The 14,373-nt window shown below is 38.7% G+C and overlaps 1 protein-coding gene across 9 annotated transcripts in view; it reads left to right on the top strand.

The window, feature by feature from the left end:
* The window catches only part of diaph2 (diaphanous-related formin 2), a gene marked incomplete at its 3' end in the record, with an annotated part of 383,236 nt that overhangs the window by 96,789 nt on the left and 272,074 nt on the right, over nucleotides 1–14,373 (top strand). For all 9 annotated transcript variants that reach the window (XM_083915494.1, XM_083915493.1, XM_083915499.1 and 6 more), the window contains one exon: nucleotides 3,132–3,271. In XM_083915494.1, coding sequence (XP_083771620.1) covers nucleotides 3,132–3,271 — 140 coding nt within the window. The remainder of the gene's footprint in view (nucleotides 1–3,131; nucleotides 3,272–14,373) is intronic.

Raw genomic sequence — 14,373 nt, 5'->3', positions numbered from 1 at the left:
TGGAGCTGCCTCACAGTCCAGATACAAGTTAAGATGGAGTCTAAACCCGGGGTCTCCAAAGTACTGTTTTTTTTTTTATAATTTTTTATTGACGACGAGTATCAGAACCAAAATAAAGTTTTGTCAAGTCTGGTGGTCTGGGACCACTGGTATAGATAGCCACAGTACTGTATGTCCAGTATGTATTCATCACAGTTTATAATGTTGGCATATTATTATTATTGTGCATATTATTTAACAGGATATATCTTATGTAGTTACAGAATAGTTCATGAGTAACAAACAGTACGTACTGTTTGAGCTTTACTGTTAAAGTAGATTGTGGCTTAACAATTCAGAGTGACTATTAAAGATAACATATCTTAATAGATTTTTTAAACGCGAATGACATGAACATTTCTTTGTGCACTGAAAACAAGAGTCTGTTTAGAAAAAGAAGCACTGCCAATCAGGGATTAAAAGCCCATTGATTTATTTTAAAAGTACTTAAGCAGGCAGAAAAAAGTAAATGTCATGGTTTTACCTGCTATGAAAGTTTTACATCAACGTCAAAGTTGAACCTTAAAAACTCAAAGTCCCAACATTTCAGCCTGGGTTTGTGTCTGGAGTATCTGTCCTTCTCCTTTGATTCATTCAGTTTATCTGGTCAATCTGTTCTCATCTGATCATTTTCATTATTTCCATAGTCAATATCAAAAAAGCATGCAAATATTTAATAAAAAAAGGTGCACAATGCATAACAAAATGAATGGTTAAATCAAATATTATTTGTGGAGTGGGATTTGTACATTCTTGTTGCCTTTTTTAAATTTTGCTTCCAAAATGTCCTGCTCATTACGACCATGAAATAGTGTGCTTAAATTTCCTTCTCAAATAATTAAATCCAGTTTTGACACTGGTTGTGGAAGATGCACCACTTCTACTTGATTTTGGCATGAAGCACTTCTGCAGGATGAAGGGCATGACTTTGTGCCAGCCTTTATCAAATAAACACTTATTGTCATTATTTAGCCAATGAAACTACAAGCTCAGTTTACAACTAAGGCGCAGTTGTTAGTAGCTTGCTTTTGGTAGACAGCCTCTGCCTTAAAAAAAAAAGTTCTTTCATGTTGACTGTGCATTGCAGGAGAGCAGCAGGCCTCTCTTTTCTCCAGATAAATGAGCTAGCTTATTACTTCTGAAACTGCCTATTAGCACAGCTCACTTTGTGGGGAACCAGCGATCCAGGAATGAACACAGTGAAGATGATTTTTTCTAACAGTCTGGTTCAAGCATATGTGATGCTGTTTTTGCAGCATATTTTCTCATTTTATTAGGTAAGGTACCTTGACTCAACTCCCACCTGAATGTTGCTCATTTAACAACAGAACCTGAAAATGACTAATTTAACACACATTTGTTCTTGGCACTTGTTCTGGGAGTAAATATATTAAATTATAGTAAAATGAATCCATTTGCACACAAATCTTTTTCACATGTTTTCCTCAAAATTAATGTTGATTGCTAGACTGCATGGAAACAATGTCAGACATAGATATAATGAGTCTATATATGTTGGAATCAAGCTCTAGCTCAATTCAACAATACAATGTTGACTACACTCTCCTGGGAGAGTGAGTGTGTAAATGTGTGATTCCTCGCTGTACGTGCGTGTGTGTGTGTGTGTGTGTGTGTGTGTGTGTGTGTGTGTGTGTGTGTGTGTGTGTGTGTGTGTGTGTGTGTGTGTGTGTGTGTGTGTGTGCGTGTGCGTGTGCGTGTGTGTGTGTGTGTGTGCGTGGCTGCCAATAGGTAGTCTCATTGTGTAAGCATCGCTGTAGCAACACGTCCCTAGAGTCCTCTGTGGAGATTATACACAAGAATCCATTTACTTCAAGCAGGAGCTGCTGCAGATAGCATGTTGAGTAGAGGCTGTATTTGGCTGTCTGTCAATATAGGCCGTTATTAGAAAATTGGCTGATTGAGAAAAAGAGAAATTGGCCTACATATCTCTCAATGCTCACTCATTATTTTTCTAAAGCACAGACGTTTTTGGTCAGCTTTTATCACTAGCATCTTTGTGACAATTCCAAATTTTAATTAAAAGGAATTCTCAACAACTTCATCCGCTGAGAACACAAGATACTTAAAATACTTTAAAAAAGTCTACACAGGTGTTTTCACTTAACTTGTTGATTAGACCTCTTCTCAGGACAGTGTGGGTGTGTCTACGGTGAATCATTGACATCTTCCCGAGTCTCCTGTTAACTTTGTTTCACCTGTGAAGGCAGGACAAAGAACACCTTTTGTAATTCTTATTGGTAGACGGACATTTATGACCTCATACATCCCTATCAAATTCTAATCAAAGCCCCACCCACCTTCAATCCAAGCAGAGGTCTAATCAGCCAGAATAACTGAAAACACCTGTATAGGTGTTCAGGGGCTTTAAGGTATTTTAAGTTAAATATAAAATTACATTATTACATTACATTTAGGTGACGTTTTTATCCAAAGCAACTTCCGATAAGTGCATTTAAGTATGAGGGTGCAAATCCAGAACAGCAAGAATTATGTAAGTAGATTACTTTCAAAATAAGGCAAACTACAGTGTGCATGTAAGTGAAAGTTGTAAAAAAATATTCAAACCTTCATCTTGTTAGCCAAGATGCAGTTGGAAGAGATGTGTTGTTAGCCTGCGGCGGAAGATGTGTGGACTTCCTGCTGTCCGGATGTCAATGGGGGGGCTCGTTTCACCATTTGGGAGCCAGAACAGCAAACAGTTGTGATTTAGTGAGTGACTAGTTGTGCCTCACAGTAAGGGAGCAGCAACCAGATTGACTGTTGCAAATACAGCGTTTTGTCCAAGTTGTTTCAAGAGTTTCAGGTGTTGTGTGGACATCCATTGAGTGATGTCCGCACATGATATGATAGACAATGTAGGTTTCTTCTGATTTTTGAGCCTGTAATTTCTCAGTACTCCTTCTATGTATTAAGGAAGATGTTGATGCAAATCATACATGGGTGTCCTTCAACTGTGTTCATACTTTGCACGTCTTTTGTAATTGATAACCATTGTTGTTTTTGATCATTATCAAGGAGTTATAGTGTATGACGGTAAACTTATAAATGTCCTGTTGATATTTTGTTTTCAGGGTGGACTAAGAAACAGCAAGCATGAGTGCACGCTTTCATCCCAAGAATATGTGCACGAGCTGCGTTCTGGCATCACAGAAGAAAAGCTGCTCAATTGTCTGGAGTCCCTCAGAGTGTCTCTCACTAGTAACCCAGTCAGGTTAGTAACTCAAGCTTTCTTCACACTGCAAATTACGCCTTGTACCTGGGAATGTTCCGAGTGACATTCAGTTTTTTCAGGATCAAAAGAGGACTGTTATTGTTCACACTATGATATCACCACACTGATATTTGGAAATTACGGAAGCCCTGAAAGGCAGGTGGGAAAATAACTTTTTTGGGGGGGGGGTTTCAGTTTATCTCCTACGTAGGAGATATAAACTTGTACCTATGGGGTATTAACTTGTACGTAGTAGATACATTTAAGGCTTAATTAGGCTGTTTTGAGGGCGAGAAAGCCGTGCTGAATTAAGTGTCTGCCGCACGATACAAAGGGAATTGTAAGGTCAGCAAGGTGTCCAACCATCAAGTGTTTAATTTAGCACATAACGTTGGTGAATGGAGAAATGGAGAAATGTATTTTTCCCTAGCAAAAGGTATAGTTAGGTACATATTCTCTCAGACTATTTTTCACTATTTTAAAGGCTAATCCTCATCGATCATATTCGGGATATGGTGTTTACCACTTTACAATATTCCTGCTTATTTCTGCTCCGATTGCCAACTACAGCTGTCTGCTCGGAGCTCATTCCCCGCTCTCTTTACCAGCACATTATGTGTACACACACACACACACACACACACACACACACACACACACACACACACACACACACACACACACACACACACACACACACACATACTACGTACTGAGCTATTCTGTGCTATGCTTGTATTGTAACCTCCTCCACACTAGTGCCAGCCTGTTACGGTTAGTAACACTGTGCAGGACAGGGGGGCAGTGGATGAAGATACGCAGCCTTTTTAATCTATTAAAGACAAAACTCAGAAAGCAAAACTCCAGAAAGTGAGACACTTTCCCTGCCACAATTTTTTGTATTTCTATAAGTTATGTCACATACAGGCAAGAGTATCCTGGTTTCTTTTGAAGTACTCCAAGTAGCATATTCAGGTTTCTCTTAAAAGGAATATGGTGTTTACATGATTAAACTCATAACAGAATACTCTAATAACCCCACTCATGTCCATGTAAACACAGACAAGGCAGGCACAGTGTGAACCTTTAAACAAGCACAGTGAATGGTGAAGCTGACCAAACAAGCATTAGTCAGTGAGTGAGTTTGTCATTCCAGACCACTCTCTATTAAGCTCTAAGAGACAGGAATTCTAGTTTTCCACATCAGAAAGCCAGCCATTCTGAGACTTTAATAAGCATGTGGCTCCGTGACATGTGTCAGCATGCCTTCAATCTACTAAACTAAAAATTGCTATTACCTGCTTTTCTACCCTTTAAACTGTTAGAATACTGTCAAACATGATAATAGATTTTTTTGGTACTCAGTTCTGTCTTGGTGAGCCTCGATCGGGTCTTGTGTCGTTCATTACGAGGCCACAGTGATTTTGTCTTGTCTCTACACTTTACCCAAATTTTCTGGTGCCTCTCTTTAAATGGGATCTTCAATTTTAATTTGGTCCCACTAGTGCAACAGAAGCCTTAGTGACAGCAGATCATTTAAATTATTTACCAGCACACTGTTGAGAAGATGTTTCTTAATGTGAATCAATGAATGGTGCATATTAAATGGCCATTGGATAAGTGGAATACTTTTTTATGTTCACCCTGGATACAGAGAAAGGCGCTGCCCCAGAAGAGCTTTGATGTAATCTGTGTTCTATTACCAGCATTACCACTGCATCCCTGCATTATCCAATTTTGAAAAAAACCCACAAAGAATTGTATGCTCTTGCTAAAATCCTATACAGCTAAAGACACCCATTCATGTGTGAATGTGGAATGTTTCATTCATAGCAATGCTCTTCTTCAAAAGCAAACTCAGGAGAGGAAGTGATCCAACCAACGGGATCCACATTAAATCTTGTTTTAATTCATGACAAATATACAAAGATATTGAGTTGGCTATCAAGGTTGAATAAGCTAGTGATACATATCTAGAGGAACCATAGAAAGATATATACTGTGCCAAGCTTAACGTGAATGCACGTTATATAAAACATGTTGTATAGTATAATGAATAGCTAATTAGTTTTCCCTGGAGTGATTGCAGAGCTGCAACGTAAGTCTCCACAGTCTCCAGGAAGCTGTGGGAGGTCAAGTCAGCCTCTCCACTCAGAAAGGCCAATTGGTGCCGAAGGGATGTAAGTGAAGCCATGCTTGCCCTGTGGGTGTTTTCAAGTGGTTGAACCTTTGACCGGCATGTAAGGGACCAGTGCTTTATGGGCGAGTCATCTCCTTTGGTGGGCCACGACCACGCAGGGACAAAGCCGTGTGTGTGTGTGTGTGTGTGTGTGTGTGTGTGTGTGTGTGTGTGTGTGTGTGTGTGTGTGTGTGTGTGTGTGTGTGTGTGTGTGTGTGTGTGTGTGTGTGTGTGTGTGTGTGTGTGTGTGTGTGTGTGTGTGTGTGTGTGTGTGTGTGTGTGTGTGTGTGTTGGCGCGAGCCAAGGAGGACTGTACGAGTGTTGACTAACACCGGTCCCCTGCTCATCTTTACGCCTCTCATTATTTCTCTCCAGGGTAAAGGGACTGATTGTTTTCTTGAAGCATGGATAAGGTTACTCCTAATGAATATGAATGCACTTAATTGTCATGGATCACAACACACAGGAAATCCACATTTGGTTTGCTAGTCTTCTGACTCCACTATGTTAATGTAACCTTTGTACGCTATGTAATCATATACTGAAATTAACCATGAAGTAGATAGCAGAGCAGAGCGGCCATTCTTGTTTTAATTTACACCGTAGAGTAGTGGTCATCTGGACTGCTTTTGAATATTGATGTTTTGGGGACATAATTTTCCATTTTATTGAAAGAAATTATTATTATTATTAGCATATTAATTGGTTATTGTTGATTATTTTGTAGTTTTCTCACAGTTGGAAAGGCCAGGCAAACTTTGTCTAAGGGACCGGAGCAGAAATGTAATGTTGGGGTCTGTATTTATCAACCATTTAGCGGTTCAACATGGTCCGTAATTATCAGAGGAATTCATAAATGGTCGTAAACTTTATTGATTAAAATTAAATGTCAATCTATTAATATTTATGACCGAAAAATTTAATTCAATCTCTGTCAAAATACAATGTAGATGTACTGAGCAGGAAATGTTTAAGTTTATCTTTGTGTAAAAAAAAAAGGAAATCTGCTTTGACATAAGTTTGGGCTGGTGGGCAATTGATCATATACAAATAGCCTGTGATTAACAATCTTGAGCTATTTATTATATACAGTGTCTATCTGCTCTATATCCAGCAATATTATCTCCCCCCAATCGTTCAAAACAGATGGCCACCCACTGAAGAGCCGTAAGGTTCTCATCGAGGTTTCTGTCTGGTAAAAGGACGTTTTTACTTACTGCTCTTGCACAAAGTGCAATTGCTCATGGGGGAATTGTTGGGTCTCTGGAAATCATAGACTGTGGTCTGAACTTTATGAACTCTATATAAAAAGTGAGATAACGTGTTATGACTTGACATTATAGATATAATTAGATTTAAATATTAGTGTTATTTGAATATATAACCCTGTGTGCACAAGATTGATGGATTGATACTGTATATAAAATTAAATTAAAGATCTGACTTGTTGCTTCTCATGGGGGAATTGATGGGTCTCTATAAATTGTGAATAAGTCATAGAGTGTGGTCTTAACCCACTCTATATGTAACTTTTGCTATGATTTGGCATTATGATTACAATTTAATTGAATTAATCCTTGATTCATGTAAGCTATTATGCTTTTAGTCACACTATTTTATCAAATAACTAATTTTTAGGTCTATGTTCAATTTTGAGACTTTTTTTGACATCAATTTGATTAAATCAAAACTTTGTTTCATGAAACATTACACTTGATTCTATACACTGAAATACAAGTCTCACTATCAAAGTGTTGTTGTTCTTTCACAGTTAGTGCTTACCATTGCTTTTTGTTTTTCCTGTGATGTTTGGGCAGCCTGTTAATTTGCTCCCAGAGGCCTGTGTTTGTCTAATAGTTTAATTGGCTGGGCTGTGCACCTGTTTGGCAGCACAGGTGGCCACAGGGCCATTGTGCTGAGGGCCTTATCTCCCAGGCAGTTCCACACAGGTGTGTGGCATGCAGCCTTTGCAGATCCACCCACAGATGGCATTGCCTGGAGCATCCGCTGCTTACTCTGTTTCCATTCTCTTCTCCTCAGCTGCCATGTTTTCCACTTCTCTTTCTGTCAGAATTTTGCCCAGCCAATTATTTATCCTCTACTTCATCCTCCCCATTTTGTCATTTGGATACTCTCTTCTTAATTTAGAAGTGTCAGATTGACTAGCCACTTTTCATTAATTTCTTACTCCACTGACATGAAGTGAGATGCCAACTTACAGAAAATTACAACCCTCTTATTTTCTCATTGAATGGGAGAGAAATCCTGTGGTGTTTCATCTGGCCCTCTTTTACACTCATTTCACAATTTCTACTCTCCGACTTGCACATGGGAACCCGTGATAAGATCCATGTAAAAATATGTCAGGAAACTGATTTCTCAATAGGCAAAACAATTATTTTTCTTTCTTTTTTTTACAGCCACTTAAAGCAAAACATTTTTTTGTATTATGTACATTTGAAATTTGTCAAAAACAACAATGATGGCTCCTTAAGAGGTTATCTTAGATATTGCAATAGCATCAGTTTTATCAAAACTGTAGAGTTTTTTCTTTATTGAAATAAGAGAATAGCATCTCTCTTCTACTGATTGACTTTGGCGATAGTTTGATAGATAGATGGTTTATCCAATCACCTGCCAGGTAGGTTTTGAAAGCGCCTGCCCTTTACCAATCAGTTTTTAATAACGCCTTCTCAGATAGTTCTGTGACAAACCATCTGATGAGTCAGGTAACCTCACTCTTAAACTTTTTTTGATAAGTTGGACTCTGACAATGCCTGAAGCATTAGGTTTAAAGCTCACTTCCTATGATCTTACTCAGCTGCTGCACTATACACTTTCCAATATAAAAATAGGAGAGCGGCTTTAGTGGTTTTAGCATCATAGCACACGTCCATGGCCCCAGATTTTGAATTCCCTATGTTTAGCCTTTAGCGTTACACTATGGCTCTCTCAAATCCCAGCAGGGACTTCCATATTAGATCTGCTAGCTCTTAGATCCCTAAGACATTTTCAGGCAAAATTGCACTGGGCTCCTAACTTTTCATTATGTGAAATCTTCACGGTACAAGTCAAGACATTTTCTCAGGGGCATTTTCTTGTGGGGTCTTTTTATGGAGGCGGGAGACTTTTGCTGACACCAGAGTTTCTCTCTTTGTTTGGACACTCAAGGTGTTGTGATGATCTTGCTGCTCTGCCACACAGGGTGTCTCCGAGTCGGAATCAGTCTCACCAGCTTTAGTCAGTTGAATGCTTGCAGCTGTGCATGGAGGGTTGCATGGAACACTAGTAATGGGCTTTTTACGAGCTTTGAAGTTAGTATGCCTGCTAACATAAAGGTGCTCCTCTTGTAGACTGTCTCTCCTAATGCACAGCTTGATAAAGCATGAACAACATTCTGAAACACTCACATCCTGTCAAATACAGTGGTGGTGTTCTCTGTGTAATGATGACCTTCAAAGAACTTAAATTATTTCATCTCACAATCTGTGTTATTTGATTGAAACAGTCAGATAAGCTTGTTCATGTCCAGAAACATTGTTTCTAGACAGTCAAACCTTCCTGTAATTGTACTTTTTGATGTAACGGTGAAATTCCTCCTGGGAGGTCAAAAGACATTACTGTACTTGATTCTCATTACATTTTATGTGTATGGCACTTACTCACTCACTACTAAAACCAAGACATTTAAAAGGTGTCAAAAAAGCCACTCCCTTGGCACAAATGTCTTTTTATTAATAGCACTAACTGATAGTGGTACATCCCTGACTCTTCCTCCCTTTGCCTCTTCTGTCCACTGTGTGCACAACAGCCAATTAACACCAGCACAGGAGCATATCCACCTGTCCATCGTCTATTGGGACTGTTTGAACAAATATGAGTTTCTAGACATCTCAGCGGCTGCATATAATCCCTTGACAGTTTATGCTAGGAATCTTGTCTGGAACTGAGCGTGAATAAGGGTTCTTAATGCAACTGCAATGATCTAACGCTGCACTGATGAATGATACTTGTTTGAGGACTCAGGTACAGTAGACATCAATGTGCTAGCTCTGTCTGACATAGATTCTTCACAGAGATGAATTATTGTTTCAACTCTGTCATTTTTGATGTGGATATAACTCCCTATCTCAGTGAATCATCCATAATTGATCCTCTGTATTCACTTTGTTATCCTGGATAGTGCTTTTGTAAGCTCAATCAGACTCCTGATTTCTGGATCAAGCACCATTTCTTCCGATCCCATCTCTTTTTGAGCTTAATGGAAAAATAGCAATTTGCCTTACTACCATGACGATCAAGATTTAACATCTTCCAGGAAGGAATGAGGAAGGAAGGAGGAGAGACACAAGATATGTCAGAGCCATAAAATATGTTGTAGCTGTTACACACAGAAATAAAGTGGAGGTAGAACCTTCCCAGTGTGGTAATTTTCTTTGCACCATGCTGTGGTATTCTACTCTCTATACTCCCAGGGTTATTACAGACCACTCATCCTCCAGGTTGCAACTTTGCTCTGTCACTTGTCAAGGAGAAACAAGACAGGAAAGGTGTAGGAATTACATGATGATAAAGCAGAGGTCTTTAGGAAAAGGTTTCTCTGGTCTTCAGTGTTTTCAGAAGTAGCAGAAATAATTCACTCATTAGTGAATCTACACTCATTTTTGTCTTTTACGTCTCAGGGTGGTGCAATCATTCTCGTTTTATAGCATTCAGAGAGATTTATTTGACTGTTAAATTTGGCACAAATGTTATAATACTGTCTTCAACAGACGTGACGAGCAGTTAGAAATGAGCACGTTAACTAGTTTTTACCCTTGCGGCTGACTTCAGAGTTGACGTTCGCCCTTCTTCCTCAGAGGCAGTGAAAACGATTTTGGAGACATAAATGTCCTCAGTGCCTTGGTATATTTTAAGAGTGATGCCTATTTCATTTTATGACACCATCTGTTAACCTCCAAGATAACCATATCTGTTAGAGCCTCAATGTGATAAATACATAATTCAAAAATATCTGTTTCTAAATTCAGCCTTGGTTTATATTTTGGAGGACAGGATACCTTTGGACACAAAACAAAATATAACATAATATAGTGGTATTTTGAGTGTTAACATGTAATTAAACAGTACTGCTTGACAAACTCTCTGGTATACATATTATTATATTCCTCAAACATGGATATAATACCACATTTGATGTGACCTGAGCTCATATTTAACAAAACATCTGAGCAGGAAATCTGTGGGATACGTTCTCAACATGACACATATTTGTTCCTACTTTTATCCTTACGAAAAAAAGCATTTATCCACTTTACTAACCTACAAATTAATCCCGTCTGTTCCAGGATTTAGGAGTGCTACAGAGCTGTCGTAACGTTTTGGTTATTCCCAGCAGATATTAAATAATAGTACAAACACACATTCTGGGAGGTGTGCATTGACATGTTGCAAAGGCTTTTAGTACATTTACTGTAAAAGATGACAGCAACAAGAGCTTGGGACAAAATGGCAACTGTAAGGCTTTGAAAATATAATCAGTTTTTTCAAAGAAGTGCTTGCCACTGCATTTCCCTCTCCTTTTTGAAAGATGAAACTCTGCAGAAGCCAGATGCATGTGTAGTTACATCACATCAGACCTGGTGATTCTTTCTCTGATTTTCCAAAACGCATACAGCTTTACAGTGTACATAACAGTTAGATGAATTGGTCTATTCAACCTGCACTCAGGTAGTTGTACTACTGGTTTCTACTGGTCACCTAGCAGTGAGGACTGTTTGTTGGAATCCTTGGTGTTGTACGGGGGATGATTTGAAATTGTGAGAGACTGTTTTGCACTCCCCGGGGGGTCATTTCAAAGAGACTGTTGAGCATGGTGTTCAGGCAGCTGTCTGCACTTACTAGTTGATTTAATTCTGATAGAGACTTGCTCTCACCAATCACACACTTCTTACCAGCACACACAGACACATACTATCGTTGCCTTCATTTAGTTTTATGCATCTGTACATACACTTCCTTCTCCGATTGCCAACTCCAGCTGCCTGCTCTGAGCTCATTCCCCGTCTCTCTTTACCAGCCCATATTGTACACACACACACACACACACACACACACACACACACACACACACACACACACACACACACACACACACACACACACACACACACACACACACACACACACACACACACACACACACACACACACAAACACGTACCTTCAGTTCCAACAGGAAAATTGGAACATTCGTTTATAGCCTTATGTCGATAAGGCCTGAGCTTTAGTCTCTGTTAGAACCACATTTTGATATCATGCTGTGACTTAAATACCATTAGAAGTGCAACGTTCTGCTTTTGTGTACTGCACTGCTCCTGCTTCTATGCTACACCAGCAATCACATTCTTGGATTGCTGACACCAGGAATGTTTTACTGTTACTTCCTTTAGTACCAGTGCCCCAGGGACATTTTTGTCATGAACCAGTTGAAGAAAGACCACTTCCCAAAAGACATTTATATAGAGAGCAAATTAGGTGTGTTATGTTACAACTGTTCTTGAGTTTTCCAGCCATACCATGTTCTCTGCTGTGATGCATTATATATAACAACTGTGGCAGCCAGCAGAGACGTAATCAGGACAGCTCAGTAGAGTGACTTAGCCCCTGTCACTTGTAGGGAAAGAGTGCATGTAACCTGGAGTTACATGTGAAGGATATCAGCTGCTTGTTGTTCTCTCAAAAGGACAGCACGGGTCAATGAATTTGGCTCTGTGTATGTGTAACCTTGGTTCTACCATAACCTTTGGCTATCTTGTGTGAGGTGAAGGATTCAATGAATACAGGTCAACAAACAGATTTAAATAATTATGTGAAGGATTTCGGAAGACAAAATTGTTTTGGTTTGTTTGTTGATGCTTACGGGTCATAACTCTTTTTGTGTTTGTCTTGTTTTGCAGTCAGGATTTGTTAAATGTAGTTTCATAGCTACAATGTCTGATGCATTCATCAGTATATGTGATTTTCAGGTTATAACCATATATTAATAGCTCATACACATATATAGGCGAGTTTTCAATACTGTTTTTGATTTTGGAATAGCAATTTTTAGACAAGCTGACAGTATGGCTCTGGGCATAACAATCAGTCAGTCGGTAGGTTCATCTGATGGTTGTACACCATCATGTTCTATGTTAGTGCATACTGTATGCATTCATGTACAGCATGCTAATGGCAGCATAGAGCTCAAAGCACAGCTAATCACTAATTATTACAAACATTACAATCCGTTGGTGTGGTAGTTAAAATGATCTAAGAAAAGCAAAATTAGCTCTGCATTTTTCAGCCATTCAACATTTTGTTTTGCTTTTAGGGACAATTACAGCCTCTGGCATGGCTAAAAACCTTTAGTCTTGTTTTGCCTTATTTCTCACTACTCAACTAACTACGCTATGAAAAAGTTTTGTGTGCTGAATTTTGTACCAGTTTTGCTGTGCGCTCTTTATATTTCATATACAGTAAATACATGAAAGAATTATCTTGAAACTTGAATGCTCAATTATATTATTGGACTTTATGTACCATTTAACACTTTATATATTATATATATATATATATTATATATATATAATGTATAGTGGTACTAAAAAGCTTTAAAACTATTATTATTATCATTATTATTATTTTTATACACAAGTGACCTAAGGGTCTGAAGTGTAAAGTCACCATGATGCACAGCTCAAAGCTATATTAACAGCACACAAAGAAAGAGAAAGAGTTATTACAAATGCTCAGTGTGATTGCACTGATAACAGAGGATGTAGCCTACCCTGTGTGACCTCTTATCTTTTCTGATTCCTTCTGTGGCCGTTATTTTTTTTAATTGTATTGTCGAACATTATGGAACTGTTGCACAGGCCACAACCGTTAATTCAGAAGTTTTTTGTGGGCACAATTCAATTTTTAATCAAATGAATCCAAGCTCTGAAGGACACTTTAGACAATTTTTGGTTTGATGAACAGAAAAGTACTTGTGTAAATATTTGATATCTAATATTTGCCATCTGATATGCCCCATTCATTATAGTTATTTCAGCAGGCTATTAAATTGATCAAAGTATAATGTAACTCCATATTTGGCATAGTAAATCACTAAGCAGACACTGGTGGTGCTTGGTTTCAAGCTATAATGTTCAGAGCTCTTTGTTTCACAGAGCTTTGGGCTTCAATCGGAATACTGTAGCACTGAATAGGTCAGTACTTCCACAAAGGGACAGTTGTATGGCTTTGCCTGTAATATAATATGAAAGATATTGCACTTGCACAGAAGCTTTCAATGACAAACCTCCCCACCTAGCCATGATAAAATAATAACTCCGGTCCATAGACTGAGATCAATGCACATACAAGCTATCTAAACACAAGACCGGCGATCAGTCAAACAGAAACAGTGAGCGAGTGTTGGCCTCTCACTGTTTCTATCACTTTTGAGTCACTTACTGTGGCTGGTGATGCACAGTAATCTTTTCATCATGTACTAACATTTCCCTTGCCAAGTATTTGCAGATCTCTACACACCACTCTACACTGTTCCCTACACTCTTTGCTATAATATTCTGTCCTCACTTTTAGCAATATATCGTATAACTACTTGTATTCCCTTGAGCAAGACTGAACACAGCCTGGAGTGGCGCTAGGAGTACCACTACACGTCTACTCTGGCAACATGTATGCATACTGTGTGTGTGTGGCAGAGGAAATAAAAAGGCACATACTGAGACTAAATCTAAATTCTGTGCAACTGAAGTGCTAATTTTGTTCATGCCTCTTCATCTGCATTTCAGTAAAGAACCTTGAAGTACAGTTTCAAATGAGCTTTGTCAAGACTGTCTGAATGATGTAGGCAGGAGGTGATTGATCGAAT

Source organism: Echiichthys vipera (genome assembly GCF_963691815.1).
Source record: "Echiichthys vipera genome assembly, chromosome: 6".
Taxonomy (NCBI): Eukaryota; Metazoa; Chordata; class Actinopteri; order Perciformes; family Trachinidae; genus Echiichthys; species Echiichthys vipera.
Note: the sequence above shows the minus strand (reverse complement) of the source record. Positions and strands in the feature narration are given on the sequence as shown.